General features: G+C 39.9%; 1 protein-coding gene across 1 annotated transcript in view; it reads left to right on the forward strand.

Moving 5' to 3' along the window:
* The window catches only part of myo7aa (myosin VIIAa), an 80,123-nt gene that overhangs the window by 27,850 nt on the left and 33,691 nt on the right, over positions 1-18,582 (forward strand). Inside the window, exons 16-22 of the mRNA XM_028571665.1 lie at positions 3,330-3,467; positions 6,235-6,393; positions 7,400-7,492; positions 12,488-12,582; positions 13,139-13,223; positions 13,386-13,604; positions 14,047-14,154. Of these exons, the coding sequence (XP_028427466.1) occupies positions 3,330-3,467; positions 6,235-6,393; positions 7,400-7,492; positions 12,488-12,582; positions 13,139-13,223; positions 13,386-13,604; positions 14,047-14,154 (897 nt within the window). The remainder of the gene's footprint in view (positions 1-3,329; positions 3,468-6,234; positions 6,394-7,399; positions 7,493-12,487; positions 12,583-13,138; positions 13,224-13,385; positions 13,605-14,046; positions 14,155-18,582) is intronic.

Consider the following 18,582-nt stretch of genomic DNA (forward strand, 5'->3'; position numbering starts at 1 on the left):
TTGGAGTTGAAATGGTTCATATTGTTTTATAACAAAGGGCATTAGTTGTAGATACTGTTAACATTAGCACTTATATGACACAATAAACCGTATTAATACTTCTCAAATTAATGATAATATTAATATTGTCATAATAATAATAATCTTTATAGATGTAAAGAAAGTTCAGTCTTTAACTGTCCTAAAGAACGATTACATTTAATTCATTACATCAATTTTGTGTTTTGAGAATTTCATCATAAACAAAAAATATGTACCCCTAATTATTATTATTATTATTATTATTATACATAATAATAATAAGTTCTACTTAATTAATCCTGCAAGGGAAATTACAATGGTTTCACATTACACACAGGCCTGAATGTATTACATGCACTAATGGAGAGATGACAGAGTGGGGGGGCTGCAGCTGTCGATGGACAGGCGCCCCGAGCAGTTGGGGGTTTGGTTCCTTGCTCAAGAGCACCTTGGCAATGCCCAGGATGTGAACTGGCACCTTTCCAGCTACCAGTCCACCACCATACTTTGGTCTGAGCTACTGCCACCCCAAATGAAATAATAATAATAATTATTATTATTGTTATTAGTGTAAAAATTTAAAATAACACCAGCAGTGTCATTATTGTTAAAAACTGTGTCAACTGTTTTCAGGCGTGGAGCTCACCTTAAAATCACGAGTGTTCACTGCCCTCTAGTGGTCACAGTGAGTAACTACAGCAATGTGATCTGTAAAGTTAGACATGATAACAATGATAACACTTCCGGTCAGTCCTTTCAAACTAAACCCGTGACCCTACTGAAACCGTACTGAATTAAGTTAAATGCTTGTGTTAATTGTTATCTTTTGGAGCTAGACGATTGATCGTTTTATATTAAAATGTCGGTCTGAAACCGTGAAAATGTAGTAATGCAAGAGCCACGATTAATTTACATAAATAAACGATTTATGTAAAGTCGAGCTGTAACGTTAGTTAAAGCCTTTTGCAGTTTTAGCCTTTTTCATGTCAACAGTCGACCGTTGATTACCCCGGTTACAATTGACAACTGCAACTGTGTGAAAACGTGAATAACAATAGTTTTTTTTTTTATGTTTCAAAGAATAAGTATGAGGACACCTGTCTTTTTTATACCGATAATAAACGACGGACGAAGTGCCAACAAACATAAGCAACCAACAAGCAGGAAACTTAGCTCGAAAATTGTCTGGCAGACATTTTAACTTCATCATAAAATATTTTCACCTCAAAAACTCGGACATTTTCAAAATTTGAAAAGTAAATTCTTTCAAATTGCGAATACGAAATAAATTAAGATATAGAAATGATGTATCAGTTCGCTACAAGAGAATAATTAATAATTTTAAAGGCTGTGACCGGAAGTGTGAATAATGTTGTCACGTTAGCGTGTCCAACTTGAGTTATCACATTGACGTACTTCTTTACTTTGACCACAAGAGGGCAGTAGGTACTCGTGATTCTACAGTCAAGCCATGTAGCATAATCGCCAGACAACTTTTTAAATACATATTTTACTAATACTAATAATATGTGTTACTTGTAATAATTACACTAACCGTGACTTGGGCACTTTGATAATATTAACAACGACAACAGGAATGTATTGCGTTGCAGTTCCTTACTGTGACCACTGGAGGGCAGTAAACACGGTTCCGTCAGATTATCTAGTGTAAAGACCATACTGTCTATGGTAAAGACAGACACAAAAACATACAAACATTTCCGGAGAAATCTTTCAAAATAAAACAATCGGCAAACTGCGGCGGTTTAATAAGTTTGCTAACTTGGTTGAGCTACTTAAATCACGCTGTAGACTTGATGTTTGTTTACAATAATGTTAGTTAGTAGATATCTAGCTAGCTAGCTAGTTAATAAAAGTCCCTTTAACGTTAGCCAAAGTTAGGTCCCGGTTAAGGCGATCTAAGTTACCCCGGTAACAAAATCAGATGTGATGTTGACATCAGCACCTTGAACTTTGAGGAGAGGTTTTGGAGAGCAAGCTAGCGGGTTTCAGGCGAAGCTATCTGTTAATGGTCAATAAATAGCTTCAGAACTCAAGTTAACTAGCTAGGTACTCACTAAACCAAATTGCTCGTGTTTTTTGCGTGTTAAATGGAGCTTTGATGGAGCTAGGCTAGCTGTTTACCCTGACAGTGTGTGTGCTAAGCTAAGCTAAGCTAAGCACGTAGCGAGGCTAACGTTGTGCTGAGAGCAGCTGAGAGAAGATTAGCTACACTTCTCGGTAAGATCAGCAGATTTCCCAAAAGTTCAATGTGTTTTCGTTTACACTTTAACAATGTGATATACATTCTACAATCTCTTCCTGAACCTGCTGTGATGATATTTGGACTCACATAGCAGATACTTTGGAGAAAGAAAGCTGGTAAATCATGTTAAATTAGCAGCTGCTGTGGTGGATCAGCTGTAAAGTGCATCGTCTCAAAGCTGTAAACAGGGCTGTTTTTCTGATGGAAAGTTGACTCACAGTTGACAAACATATGATGATCTAATAGAATATGATGCACTGCTGTAGATTAAACTACCCAACAGTATATAAAGGAGTTAAAATGAGCACAACCTTAAACATCTGCAGCAGTAAAATGCAGCATACGCATTAATGCAGCAGGAATATTAGTCCAGAAACATCAGAACTAATATACTTTTACATTTAGCTGATAATACTCAATGCTTTTACTTAAGTAAGGTTTTGAATGCAGAACTTGTCCTCTTAGTGGAGTATTTTCACAGTGTGGTATTGGTACTTTTTATTTTTTTATTTAAGTAAATTATCTGAATACTTCATTCAGCACTGGCTGCAACTCATTTATTTTGATTATTGATTAATCCGCCCATTGTTTTCTGGATTAATCAATCGTTCAGTTTAGTTTGTAAGAGCTTGTTGCAAACATATTCAGTTCACTGTCATATTTGAAAAAGAAACCCATCAAGTCCTCACATTTGAGAAGTTGTAACCAGCTAATGTTTGCAATTGTTGGATTAAGAATAGTTACTGGGGAATTGATTAATCGTCCAATAATTGTAGCGCCACCCTCTTGACATAGTTGCTGCTCTTTTAATTAATTTAACTTTTAATTGGCATTTATCTCTGAACCTGCGATGTCAGCGAGACAAAAAGACTTTTCTATTTAGAGACAGAAAGAGGAAAAAGGTTAGTGTCAGAGCTCAGGAAGAGAGAAAGGAATCCTCATTGTTTCTGACTGTGACACTTTCTACTGTGTGTGTGTGTGTGTGTGTGTGTGTGTGTGTGTGTGTGTGTGTGTGTGTGTGTGTGTGTGTGTGTGTGTTCAGGGGGCAGAGACCAGGAAGCGGTCGCCCACTCTGAGCAGCCAGTTTAAAAGATCTCTGGAGCTGCTGATGAGAACTCTGAGCGTCTGTCAGCCTTTCTTCGTTCGCTGCATCAAACCCAATGAATACAAGAAGCCCATGGTGAGTGTCCCCTCTCTGAATACCAACAGAACGTACGGGATGGGGGTGTAGCTGTTATAATGTCATATTGATTAAGTTGACAAGCAACCAGTCGACTGTCTGCAGCCGCTGGCCAGCAAAACATTTCTCAGCAAGTTCACGTCATAATTGTGTTAAAAAATGATGCTATAAGTAGGGCTGCTCGATTATGGAAAAAAATATAATCACAATTATTTCGGTCAATATTGAAATCACGATAATGTAACACGATTACTCGTTGACTTCTGGCAAGATGTTGCAATTATTGAACTTAAAAAAACATAACTGTGAAATTTGCCTTAATACTTTTCCTATTTAAACTTTATTTTTTTCATTCATAACACAAGAGAAAATAAGAGTTTACTTGCAAAACGTAATGAGCTAAATAATTGGTCGTTGGGAGCCGAAATCATAATCATGATTACATTTCGATTAATTGCCCAGCACTAGCTATAAGTTATGTAGGGTAGGCAAAATAATGTAAACACAATAAGTCTAATAAACGTTATGCACAGTGACAACTCCACTTTAGAGGAGGGTCACATTATGTTGAATGCAGCAGTTATAAAGCAGGTAGATGAGTCTGTTATTAATTCATATTTCGAGGCAAACGCTTGAACACGTTTGTGTTAAAGCTGTTTTTCATCAGGTGTTTTTTTTTTTAATATAATTTTCTCCACATAAATGTCTCACTGTTATTATATTGCAGATAGATGGTTAATCTGTTCGCAATTCAGGCTGCAGTGTCAAAAAATGTAGGAAAAGATATTTCTATTAATTTACAACTTATTTGTAACTGGGGGAGGTTGTCAGTTATTAGTATGAGCTTACAGAATGGGAAAAAAAAAGTTTAACATGCTTTTTATTTTTACATAAAAAAATGAAAAAACAAATACACTATTGGAATAAATACTGTCCGGTTTGACTATGTTTTACCTTTCAGACTTTTCTCTTTGATTAATCAAATGCCTGTTTTATATACAAGGCTATACATCAGCGTGCCCCTCCCCCACTGAATGACTTCTTTCAAAGAACTGAGAGTGGTGGTAGTACAAGGGCCCCCACCAAAGGGGACTGTGTAAAACCTTTTAGGCGCACCGCATTTGGACAAACTATTTTTGAGGGTAAAGGGAAATAAATATTGGAATAACCTGCCCCTAATAAGGGGCCGTCCCACATACATACATTTTAAAACTCATTAAACTGGAGCTAAACTAAAGCTGCACTCACATTGAACTGCCTCACACATTTCACTGTGTGAGTGACAGTCCCATGTTGTGTTGTATTTGGTCTGGACTGTTGTTGTCAGTGTCTTTCCTCTCTAACTATGGACAATAGATGAACATTAGCTATGGTGCTAACTCTTGCATATTTACATTGTGTACTTGTACTGATGTCCATTAATATGCACTGTCCCTATCTAAATAAACAATCAAATGAATAGTGTTAAATGATAGACAAATGCGCCACAAACAATATTTTCTCACCAATAACTTCTGTGAACGCTGTTCTGCCTTCTTCTGTCAACAAACTAGTCCGTTGATCATGTTGGTCAGCGTTATCGAAACGTGTGAAGACGTTCCAAGTCAACCCGTACAAAGACGCATGACGGTAAATACTAAAAATGAAAAATAAAGGAAGTCACAGCCAGTCATTCAGAGCAACTTAAAGTTCTGACTAGAGGTGAACAACATATCTTTGACGTCACTGCAATATTAACATGATAAACACATCGCGAAAGAGGGATATTTTGAAATAAGTGGAAAGAAAGTATACGTATAAAACTGCCCTTTAAAATGTAACTATCATTCCTCTTTCAATGGTGCATTTTGTGTTTAGTTCATTGCTCAATTTGTTTAGTAAAAATAATGTTGGAAATATTTTCATTCAGCTTTTTAATTCAACAAGCAATTGTTTGTATTTGTGCAGAATACTGAAAGCAGCAGAAAGGCAGAACGGAGCACACTTTAATATATATGTATCCCATGTAATATATCGTTGTCGCAATATCCAACAGTGTTTTTTGCATATTGCATGTTTATCTCATATCTTGCAGCCCTACTTCTGACTTTTAATTTAAACATCAACAAGGAGTTTGAGATGACGACTTTGAGCCTTTATCAGGCGAAGCTGTGTGTGTGTGTTTTTTTTTTAAATTAATTAATTTGTTTATTAAAAAGGGACCATGCAAATCAATTGACATTTTTTGTTTACACAACTCAAAATGTAAATGTGCCAGAGTTAGCCAACAAAAGCTAATTTTCGTCTGTAGTCCCTTCCGTTTTGTAGGGTTCATATGTTTTGAAAAACCCTGGAAAACTTATGGAATTTGAAAAATGCAAATTCCAGGCCTGGAAAGGTTTTGGAAGACCCAGAAAATTTTGGAAAAGTCATGGACATTTTTATAACACAGCATAATAATAATATGTGATTAATAAATGTATTTTCACGTTGTCTTAACCTCAGCGTTGTATTCTGGGAGCGATATTATGAATCCCTCTATGAACCACAGACATTATCATTCATTTTATAGTTAAACCTCTGAGGGTCAACTTTAACACTGATTTGTATTCTTATTGTATAATGTCGACTGAGATTTTCAGGAACACATAGTCATGGAAATTTGCCAAAAAGTCATAAAAAAGTATTGGTTAAAATGCGTATGAACCCTGATTTTTTTTTTGAGACAACACCTGACTTTGGAGGGCAGTGAGCCGCCCCCTTCCTCTCACAGTGTTTGTGTCTGTAGTTGTTTGACAGGGAGCTGTGCGTGCGTCAGCTGAGGTACTCGGGTATGATGGAGACCATTCGTATCCGCCGCGCAGGATATCCCATCCGCTACACCTTTGTGGAGTTTGTCGACCGCTACCGGGTGCTCATGCCTGGAGTCAAACCGGCGTACAAACAGGTTGTGTGTGTGTGTGTGTGTGTGTGTGTGTGTGTGTGTGTGTGTGTGTGTGTGTGTGTGTGTGTGTGTGTGTGTGTGTGTGTGTGTGTGTGTGTGTGTGTGTGTGTGTGTGTGTGTGTGTGTGTGTGTGTGTGTGTGTGTGTTTTTGTTTAACTATATTCGTGGGGTCCAAAAACCGGGAGTCCAGTATACTTGTGGGGCAAAAATGTTGGACCCCACAAGTTTAAAGGGCTGTTTGAGGGTTAAGACTTGGTTTTAGGATTAGGGATAGAATTAGGTTATGGTTAAGGTGAGGGTAAGGGTTAAGGTTAGGCATTTAGTTGTGATGGTTAATGTTAGGGTAAGGGTTAAGGTTAAGCATTTAGTTGTGATGGTTAATGTTAGGGTAAGGGTTAAGGTTAGGCATTTAGTTGTGATGGTTAAGGTTAGGGTAAGGGTTAAGGTTAGGCATTTAGTTGTGATGGTTAAGGTGAGGGTAAGGGTTAAGGTTAGGCATTTAGTTGTGATGGTTAAGGTTAGGGTAAGGGTTAAGGTTAGGCATTTAGTTGTGATGGTTAAAGTGAGGGTAAGGGTTAAGGTTAGGCATTTAGTTGTGATGGTTAAAGTGAGGGTAAGGGTTAAGGTTAGGCATTTAGTTGTGATGGTTAAGGTTAGGGTAAGGGTTAAGGTTAGGCATTTAGTTGTGATGGTTAAGGTTAGGGTAAGGGTTAAGGTTAGGCATTTAGTTGTGATGGTTAAGGTTAGGGTAAGGGTTAGGGTAAGGGGCTAGGGAATGCATTATGTCAATGACTGGTCACCACAAAGACAGTGAAACGCACTGTGTGTGTGTGTGTGTGTGTGTGTGTGCGTGTGCGTGCGCGCGCGCGCGTGTGTGTGTGTGTGCGTGTGCGTGCGCGCATGTGTGCGTGTGTGCAAGTAAATATTTCCCCCCACCACACACTGAAAAGTTACGACGTATTTTTATTACTTTTTCTCTGGCTCTGTCGTTGTGTCTCTCGCCGATCAGGAGGACCTGAGGGGAACCTGTCAGAGGATCGCCGAGGCGGTGCTCGGCAGAGACGATGACTGGCAGATGGGAAAGACCAAGATCTTCCTCAAGGTACGCCTGCATCAAAGGCTACGTTCGCAATGCAAGTCTTAATGCTAAATTTGGATTTTTTTTTTGTTGCTCAGATCCCATTTATTTATTTAGTTTGTTTGGCTGCTCACATGACCTTTTTATAATGTGTCCTATATCAGATTCCAGTGTGAACTGTTTCGAACTGACCCGCATGCGCAAAAGAACAGTAACCATGACATCAGACGCAGCACGGTGCTACACTAAAGTTAGGGAGGTTATGGAGGAAGTCAGCATTTTCACTTTTATTTCAAAATGTTTGTGTAATGGAGGCCATGACATTAATGAGCAGGTGCTGAGGAGGAGAAAAATGAAGAGAAAGAGAGACAAATTGGCTATTTTGGTCTTTTGTGCGGTTACGGCTGCAAATTCGCTACAGATGTCTGTTTGGATGCAGAGAGGAAGCCAGGAGTGTCGGGACTGCGTTGTGAATAGCTGCTTTGTAGGCCTAGTCCAGTTTTTAATGTTACTGTCTGTGTCTCGGGCTAACTCCCACTGGTGCATAATTGTGACAAATGTCGATGTAGATTGACGTAAAAGTCAAGTTGTTCACACTGTGGCTGCAGACCTGGGTCTGATTCAGGACCACCTATGGAAGTGGTCTAAATCAGATTTGGAAAAATCAGATCCGGGCTAGATTTGAGTGTTCACACTACTTCTCTAGAAGTCTGACCTGGTTACTTGACCCCAAAAAAAAATCAGCTTTGGGCCACTTTTGCCTGCAGTCTGAACGTAGCCTAAGTTGCTCTCAGCTTCCTGTCAGCTTGACCTCTGACCTCTCTGTTAACCATGCTTTTAGAACTGCAGCTCGCTTGAGGTTTTTGTTTTTGGCACCGTTGTCTGTAAAATGTAGAAACTGTTATGGTGAAAATCAGGAGACCAGCAGTTTCTGATATGATCTAACCTCTTCACAAAGTCTGGAGGCTTTTATAATAATAATAATAATAATAATAATAATAATAATAATAATAATAATAATAATAATAATAATAATAATCTTCATATAGAAAAATTGGGTTTTTAAAACAAACACAAATAGAGACTATAAAAACCTCTACAGTGTAGTGAAGAATAGTAAAAAAATGTTTAAAAGAAATAAAACCTCAAGGGAGGTTGAAGCTCAGATAAAATCAGGAAAGGCTCTTTGATAAAAGTATGTTTTAGAGACTTAAAGGAGACCACTGACTCAGCTGACCTGATAGGATTTTTATGTATTTATGAGTTGTTGCCACATGATTGGCTAATTAGATATTTACAATAATAAACAAGTGTGCCTAATGAAGTGGCTGCTGAAGTGTTTTGCATAATTATAATGAAGTTGTTTCTCTGAGCAACACATTATACAAAGGAAGACCTTGTTTTTGAACCAGTTCGTCCCAGGAGTGAGGCTCTGGTGTGATTGTTTCCAGTTCAAATGTCTGCTGACAGGAAAGACTGTGCGTTCTGGTTTCCTGCTGTGTGTGTGTGTGTGTGTGTGTGTGTGTGTGTGTGTGTGTGTGTGTGTGTGTGTGTGTGTGTGTGTGTGTGTGTGTGTGTGTGTGACAAATTTTAGTTCCCATCAGGAGTGTGTATGTTTCTATGTGTTTTTAACCTTTATATATGAGTATTTGTACTGCATATGTGCGACTATGTTTTAGTTTCCCTCCCAGTGAGGACATCTGGTCGTTGGCTTGTTGCCACGGTGACACGGTCACTTCTGTCCCTGGAGCTTAAATGACAACACCAGCTGATGATGATTTAGGGTCAGCAGTTTGTTTTCACAGGGCGGGGTGTACTGTGCAGCGCCCCCTGTCGAAACATTGTCTTTATATCCTGATGAAGCGATTACGGGTTTACAGATGCATGAGGGAAAGACGGTATTTACCACTAAACTCTTTTTACATGTTGTACTGTGTAGTGTCTTCTTTATCTTGAGAATAATTTGCTTTTAATTTTGGCCTCCAGTTGACTGATAAGTTATATCTCACTCTCTGCGGCTGTCTTCAGTTTGAAGTTAAAGGATTGGATGTCTCGATACCGTATTTCGCCTCGCTCTCTTTCCCCAAGTTTCCTGTCTATCTCTACTCTTCCAACATTTAAATTAAAGCTTTAGAGCGTAACTTTTTTATAACGTCCGTTACATTCAAGCCATTCTCAAATGAGTTGATATAAAGCTAATTAAGACCATCAGCTCCACACAACTCTCTCTGTATTTCTCAGTATGACTGTGTTTGCAATATAGTGTCGTCCGGCTACTTTCACGTGCAGTAACTTGAGTGAAGATAATGAGCTCTTCTGAAGAGTTCGTCATGTTTTTTTAATCCTCCGTGTCCTCCTTGGCTACTAGCAACTGTGTACGGGCGGGGGTGGTGGGCGACTACAGAAACCTTGTATCATGTGGATGGGATGCAACAACAGTGTTGGTGTCATTACTTAGAATTTATCATCGGGGCGACAGAAACTATGCACCGTAGCTTTAATGCAAAAATGCCAAAACCATAATCATCAGAACATAAGATAAAGACAAGTGTTGTCTGGAACAAAATCCGGTGGTTTCTCTTAAACCCCGGACACACGAGCCGATAATCGTACGTTTGGACAGTCTGGCGAGGTCAGTGACTCGAGTCTGTTCGGTGTGTCCCGTGCTGTCGTATACATGTAAAATCGGCCTTCATTTTGGCCGATTTTACATGTATAATCGGCGGGGCGGGCACTGCCGGTAGTCAGACTCAAATGACCCATCTGATTGGTGGAGAGCTAACCCAGAAATGGCGAGCGGGATGAGCGTGACTCTCAAAGTCTCTCAAAATCTGACGTAAATCTTTTAAACTGACCTTTGTTGAGCTGAAATGAAGACCGATTCAGCAACTGCATCACGGCCTATTTCTCTCTTCAAATGTTTTCAGAAACACGTTTCAGTGAACTATTTTAGTCCGATATGAGATCGTATTCTGAACGAGCCGCCGTGACAGTCTTTGAATTTCCGGAGAAACCAGACCCACGTGACACGTCCAATCAGCTGCCGGTTTTCACTTTTTGGGCAACAATACAGATTAGCGCCGCCTGCTGTTATGGAGACGTATTACGTCTCGTCTCTTCGGTGTGTTCTGAGGAACTTTTTGGACCAACTCGAGGAGACTGATCAGTCCGACTGGCTTTACTGCCGACGCTCGGCCGTCTGGTCGGTGTGTAAGCAGCTTTAAACCCCAATGTGTCCTCAGAAGCTGTGGTTAAAACTGCCCCTGTAAATCTAAAACCCATTTTTCACTGTAGCTAAAGTTGAACTAAAACCTGCTGCTCACCTGGAGTCGGATGCATAAACGATATATGCACAAAAACCATGTGTACACTTTTACCGACACATGAACTGGTTATTTATAAAGGAAGGATGTGCAGTGAGACTGTGAACACCTCACGCAGACTTCACACCAGCGTACACACTGTTTCAGCCGAGATAGCTGCGGGTGATATGAGGAGAAGTTTTTAGGTTGGCAAGTTTCACTGATTGTGTTACTATTCTTTTGCAGTCTACACAGCCTCAGAAACATTGAAAATGTCAATCTACAACGCATTTCTAAACTTAATTTCAAATCTATTGAGTGATGGATTGATACATCATATCTACAAATATTCGATTCAAAAGTGCTTTTGCACACCTCTACCAGCAACACTTGTTGAAGAACGTTTTGATATAAAGTATTTGCATGCATAATGGACAGTGCAAATCAAACAAACAAATCATTCTACCAATAGCCACAGCACAGTAAGAGCTGTTGGAGAACCTCGCCACTGCGACACAGACGGTGAATTTGCACTTTCTTTGCCATTTTGAGCGGGCGCCACGATCAATATTAGTCAGGTGTATTTTCACACAAATCTCTTGGCTCTTCCGGATTTAAGGCTAATCTCTATCATGCCTCACTGCTCGGCTGGACAGGAAGCAGAACAGGATGTAGAAAGTGCAGGGGGGTGAAAGCAGGGCAGTACCCACTCTTCCCCTGACAGGACGGATGGACAGATCACAGGAGGAAGAGATAGAAGAAGTTTATGCTCTTTTAAGTGTTGTTGTGTTAGCAAACTGGAAGGCTGTCAGATTAAAGCTCGGAGGGGAAAAGTGCTGTATAGCGGTAGCCTTGTGTTCACTGTGTCCCGACTTCAGAATGACAAACAAATCAGCAAGGTCACTTTCAACCTTCTCGGGGGGTGGCAGTGTCGTCTAGACTGAAACATCTCAGCAACTACACTGCATTAGATGGATTGCTATGACATTTTGTGCAGACATTAATAGTTTCCAGAGGGTGAACCCTAATGACTCTGGTGATCCCCTGACTTTTCCTCTAGCACCACCAGCAGGTCAACTTTTCAATTTGTGCAATACTTTAAGACCAAATACCTGCAAAACTAATGAGAACGCCTCAACTGTACTTTGTGTTTAGTGCTGATTAGCAAATACTAGCATGCTAAAATGATAAAGCCTAGATCATGAACTTGGTTATACCATAGAAAATATGCATGTTAGCATTGTAATTGTAAGCTTGTCAGCATTCTGAAGTTAGCATTTAGCTCAAAGCCTCAAAGAGCTGCTAGCATGTCAGGAGACTCTTGTTAGTTGTCAGCTATTTGTCTAGTTATCTAATTAGCTGTCTGTTATTCCAGTTATCTTAAATTATGATTACAATATTAATAAATTACAGTTTTTCTTAATTAAATGTAAAACAGAAGCACAGTATTTTTGAAAATAATTTCTTGGTTAATCTGTATTAGTCATTGCTTTTGCTGTTTTTTTTTTTATTTGTTGTCTGCACTTTTTAGCCATCTAAAATATATCAAAAGTTTGAACCTTGTTGTATACTGTATAATTAGGTTAAAAAAAAGTTTTGTGTAGATACAATATGATTTTTTTTTAATTTATCAAAAATCTCAAACTGATAAACCAGTGCAGCGAAAAGTGTGTGTGTGTGTGTTATGTATTGATGAGGTCTCTCTCCTGCTGTGCAGGATCACCACGACATGCTGCTGGAGATCGAGAGAGACAAGGCCATCACGGACAAGGTCATCCTCATCCAGAAGGTGGTTCGAGGTTTCAAGGATAGGTAGGCCTTAAAAATCTTAATTCCAGGTCCAGTCTAGAGTAGGGTTGGGCATTGTTTGGATTTTAACGATTCTGATTCTTCCTTTCGATTCCGGTTCTCATCGATTCTGATTCTTTGAGTGGTGGAGTTGAAACGGGTCACATGCTTATTTCACAAATAAGAGGAAAGTTTTATTTTGATTCAAAGGTAGGTTGCAGTTTGACGGAGCTTTTTCAACGTAAAATAAAGCCCCACTAGAGCTCCGCTTACTGAGCTCCACGGCTGCAACACAACAAGCACCTGGCCGCTACGGAAACCACAACTTGTGCATGTAAGATGTGGAACCAATGATCAGATTTATAACTAAATCCTCCAAACGATTCCAATAAAGAAACTATTCCAAGTAGGAATCGGTTCTCGATGCCCAACCCTAGTCCAGACCCAGTCTCTCATGTGGCTCTCTAAAAGCATTGATCAGCTTTTGATGAATGCAGTTTTCTTTCTTGGTGATAAAATATTGTGACATTGAAACGTTCAGACAAAAGTAATTTTGTGATTTTCAATTTCCTATCATCAGGTCAAACTTCCTGAAGATGAGGAAGTCGGCTGTGTTGATCCAGAAGACGTGGAGAGGGTATCACTGTAGGAAGAACTATGGAGCTGTGAGGAGCACCTCTGTGTTATCTCACATATACACATCACAATATGATTATATCGGCATGATTGTGATTTACAATCAGTTTAAGTCATTTCATTATTATCAGAAAAGGTTGAGAATAAATCTTTACTTTTCCTCTCTTGTTTTTTTGTTTGCGTCCCTTCAGATGCGAGCGGGCTTCTCTCGCCTTCAGGCTCTTGTTCGTTCCAGGAAGTTGTGTGCGTCGTATCACGTGGCCCGTCAGCGAATCACGGGCTTCCAGGGTCGCTGTCGGGGCTACTTGGTGCGCCGGGCATTCAGACACCGGCTGTGGGCCGTCATCACCATCCAGGCCTACACCAGAGGCATGATCGCTCGCCGGCTGTACAAGAGGCTGAAGGGAGAGGTAAACACACACACACACACACACACACACACACACACACACACACACACACACACACACACACACACACACACACACACACACACACACACACACACACACACACACACACACACACACACACAAGCGTGAGAACTCTTAGATGGGTTCTGACTCAGCTGTTTACAGATCTGACAGTAGATCTAATCCCTAACACACACACACACACACACACACACACACACACACACCTCCTACAAAAGATGGCTTCTCAGTATCTAATACCATTTGCCTGATGAAGGTCTAGTACCTAAATATTGCCAGCTATTACATGAATCTTTGTAAGTTAGACAGTGTGCAGGAGTTTCTTTGTAACTGAGATGTTAACAAGACAAACAGCCCAACTAACTAGTAACTCAAGTCATTCTTTTCTGACTGTGGATTCCTTTCTCTCTCCCTTCAGTACCGCAGGCGGCTGGAAGCGGAGAAGCTGCGTCTGGCTGAAGAGACCAAACTGAGGAATCAGATGTCGGCGAAGAGAGCCAAGGCCGAGGCAGAACGCAAACACCAGGTGCGAGTTCAACAAAAGATCTGACATTTAAAGACTTATTCAGAACCTCAGTTTATGTATCGTCTGAAAATGAATTGTAATACCTTTTTATTTAAAATGTTTTGTTTTTGTGTAACATTACAATTAACTCAGTTTGGTGTGACTTGAAGGTTATATGACTGTACAGGTACAGTTTACGCTTTTGCTTTACTCTCTGGCATGAATCGGTCAGTTGTCCGAGAAGACACCTTGCTACTAACAAGCGTTAGTTCAGAATGGGCATGTGTCATTTTAAGCAGAATCCAAAACACGAGTGGTTTAAACCTATTCCAGGTAATGACCGTGAGGCCCAAAGCGGTTTGTGCTGAAAATATTTCAAGCTGGGCTTAAAATGCAGACAGATTTTCCATTATATCCTTTATACTTTTGCCAGTGAGGTCGAGAAGTTGGCATTACATTTAATTCTAAATGGTATTAAAACGTTTTTTAAAAGTCCTAAATTGAACTTGGAGAACCCTGGGGGTTCAGCATATCTTGAGTTTCTTTTCTAGAATATTCCCCTGGTCTTATGGTGCGTTCTTTTTGTCTTGTAATTGCGACTAGGAGCTCGAGTGTGACGTCACATCCGTGTCGAAAAACGAATAACCGCGGGGTTGTTGCGTTCTTTTTGTCACACGAATACTACGAGTCGGAGAAAAGATGGATTTTTTTAACATTTTTAGTAACATTTAGGATTCTATTCACCCAGTTATTGACATATTACACAAATATTTCACAGTTTGATACATGAAAATTACGTTTTGATTAACGTTAACGTTAGGCTACTGCTCTGCTTTCTGCTCAAGGCTCGGCTTAAAGCCATTGTTGTCATATAGCAACCAAGCGTCTCTAGACAATTTCAGCTGCAAAAGCTCCAAAATAACTAATCAGGCGATATTTAACTCCTAATAAGACTGTAGAGACATGCCTATAGGTAGCAGTATACAGCACTATGTTTAACTCCTAATAAGACTGTAGAGACATGCCTATAGGTAGCAGTATACAGCACTATGTTTAACTCCTAATAAGACTGTAGAGACATGCCTATAGGTAGCAGTATACAGCACTATGTTTAACTCCTAATAAGACTGTAGAGACATGCCTATAGGTAGCAGTATACAGCACTATGTTTAACTCCTAATAAGACTGTAGAGACATGTCTATAGGTAGCAGTATACAGCACTATGTTTAACTCCTAATAAGACTGTAGAGACATGCCTATAGGTAGCAGTATACAGCACTATGTTTAACTCCTAATAAGACTGTAGAGACATGCCTATAGGTAGCAGTATACAGCACTATGTTTAACTCCTAATAAGACTATAGAGACATGCCTATAGGTAGCAGTATACAGCACTATGTTTAACTCCTAATAAGACTATAGAGACATGCCTATAGGTAGCAGTATACAGCACTATGTTTAACTCCTAATGAGACTGTAGAGACATGTCTATAGGTAGCAGTATACAGCACTATGTTTAACTCCTAATAAGACTGTAGAGACATGTCTATAGGTAGCAGTATACAGCACTATGTTTAACTCCTAATAAGACTATAGAGACATGCCTATAGGTAGCAGTATACAGCACTATGTTTAACTCCTAATAAGACTATAGAGACATGCCTATAGGTAGCAGTATACAGCACTATGTTTAACTCCTAATGAGACTGTAGAGACATGTCTATAGGTAGCAGTATACAGCACTATGTTTAACTCCTAATAAGACTGTAGAGACATGTCTATAGGTAGCAGTATACAGCACTATGTTTAACTCCTAATAAGACTGTAGAGACATGTCTATAGGTAGCAGTATACAGCACTATGTTTAACTCCTAATAAGACTATAGAGACATGCCTATAGGTAGCAGTATACAGCACTATGTTTAACTCCTAATAAGACTGTAGAGACATGCCTATAGGTAGCAGTATACAGCGCTATGTTTAACTCCTAATAAGACTGTAGAGACATGCCTATAGGTAGCAGTATACAGCACTATGTTTAACTCCTAATAAGACTGTAGAGACATGCCTATAGGTAGCGGTATACAGCACTATGTTTAACTCCTAATAAGACTGTAGAGACATGCCTATAGGTAGCGGTATACAGCACTATGTTTAACTCCTAATAAGACTGTAGAGACATGTCTATAGGTAGCGGTATACAGCACTATGTTTAACTCCTAATAAGACTGTAGAGACATGTCTATAGGTAGCGGTATACAGCACTATGTTTAACTCCTAATAAGACTGTAGAGACATGTCTATAGGTAGCAGTATACAGCACTATGTTTAACTCCTAATAAGACTGTAGAGACATGTCTATAGGTAGCAGTATACAGCACTATGTGTACGACTTCTTCATTTGGTTACAACAAAGACAAAAGTGCTTAAAATTGTAGAAAACCACAATGTTTACTACGTGTGATGCACGATGTAGCCATCTTTGAAAGTGAACTCGGGATCCTCTGAGTTCAGACGACTTGACGAGTCGTATATACCAGTGGTTTTCAACCTTTTTTGAACCACGGCACAGTTTTTACATTAAAAAAATCCCGCGGCACACCACCAACCAAAAATGACACATTGTAGCCTAATAATCAGAATCTGCATTTTTCCTTTTTTAAAATGTATCCATCGCTTTTGCAGGCTTACATCGATGATCTTGGCCCTACTGCTTACATCCTGTCACTGCGGGATGCGCGCGAAAGGTGGCAGCAGGGCTCCAGACTAACTTTTTTTCATTAGGAGCATAGTGGCCCCCAACTGAAAATTTTAAGAGCACAACCAAAAGGTGCTGTAGAAATAAAGTTACCTTGCCTTACAACATCAGCCTGTCAGTCAGTCACCAGGGCACAGAAACCACTGCTGTGCCTGCTCGGCTCCGAGGAAGTGTAACGTCAACAGCACCGCGACCGCTTTCGGCTCGCCATTAATATCATATCACAGCAAACGCTGTCTGCTTGAAGTTATGAAAAACTGTAACCACACTTGAAACCACTTTATCGGCATTTCCGTGAATCACTGTGACTTAAACAAACCTGCAGAGCCGACATAGTTTGCATCGTCTGCAGCTCTGCGTGTGCGAGTGTGTGCGTGTGTCAGAGCTCTGCTCTCTGTGTTTCAGAGAGGACAGATAAGCTTGCGCTTACGCGCTCTCAGGTACCGAAATGTCAACGTTTAACGTGTAAAAAAGGGGGCACATTTACTGGTCGCACATGTGCGACTGGATGTAAAGTTCAGTCGCACACTCTCAAATTTTGGTCGCAAAATTACTGCCCTGCTGGCAGTAATTCTATTGTCTTAAATCAACAAGGTCATTATTGCACTATACTGTCACCTACTGACACAGAATAGTATTTAATTTCTCTGCCAGTCATCATATTGAGGCACGGATGCGCAACAATGGAAAATGATTTGGGGTAATTCAATACAAAAATTTGTTGGACCAATTAAGTAAAATCGGATAATTTCCCACGGCACACTTTCTCAGTGGTTGAAAATCACTGGTATATACGACCTCGGGGGCGCTCTTTTTGCAACTTCCGGTTCGTAACTCCGGAAAACGACTCGTAGATCGACTTCGGTGCATTGACATATATAAAAATGGACCAATAGACCCCGTTGCTCTGGACGGAGACCAGTGAAGGATATTAGAAGCACTTTTCCGGTGATCTCTTGCTTTACTGCGCAGCCTCCAACTGACAGAGACAACGTAAATGTGACGTGAGCAACGTGTCTGAAAGTTGTAAGTCTTCTGGTAGCTGTGACAAGAGAAATCTCAATCATTCCCAATCTTACAGAGACGGAGAGCGTAGGTATATGTAAGGAGATAACATGGGCTAATTATTGCTAACTAACATGCTAGTTAACATTAGTAATTAAACCTAAACAGCTAATGTTAGTCGAAACTGCCTGCGAGCTTCTCCTGTACTGTACGGTAATTCCTCTACTATGCGACAGTAAGTCACTTGGTTATGACACAATCCTTAGTTTATTTTTTACAAAAACGTCTGCTACGGAGCCATAATGTGAGGTACAAGGTAATGGAGCCTTTTGTACATTTTCGTGTTTCTTTAGAAATAAACAATGGACAAATAGAGTCTTTAAACGCTTCAGATGTAAAGTTATTCACTGTCAAGTGACGTAAAAAAAAATGGCGGTCAGTGTAATACTACCAAGAGGTGATCGCCTTGTAGCAACAAAATGGCGCCATCGGAGGTTCGCGTTCTGAAGCGAAGCTTACCCCCTTGCTTCTGTGGACAAAAAGAACGCAACATTATTCCGTATTGTTAAGAAATATCTAAAAGACGTGTTCGTTCTGATTTCTGGAGGAAGGAGGAGAGGCTGGGGTCGAATTGAAAGTTAAGCAACAGGTTTAATAAAACACAATCAAACATAAAACACTGCCA

This window comes from Perca flavescens, chromosome 3, assembly GCF_004354835.1.
Source record: "Perca flavescens isolate YP-PL-M2 chromosome 3, PFLA_1.0, whole genome shotgun sequence".
Taxonomy (NCBI): Eukaryota; Metazoa; Chordata; class Actinopteri; order Perciformes; family Percidae; genus Perca; species Perca flavescens.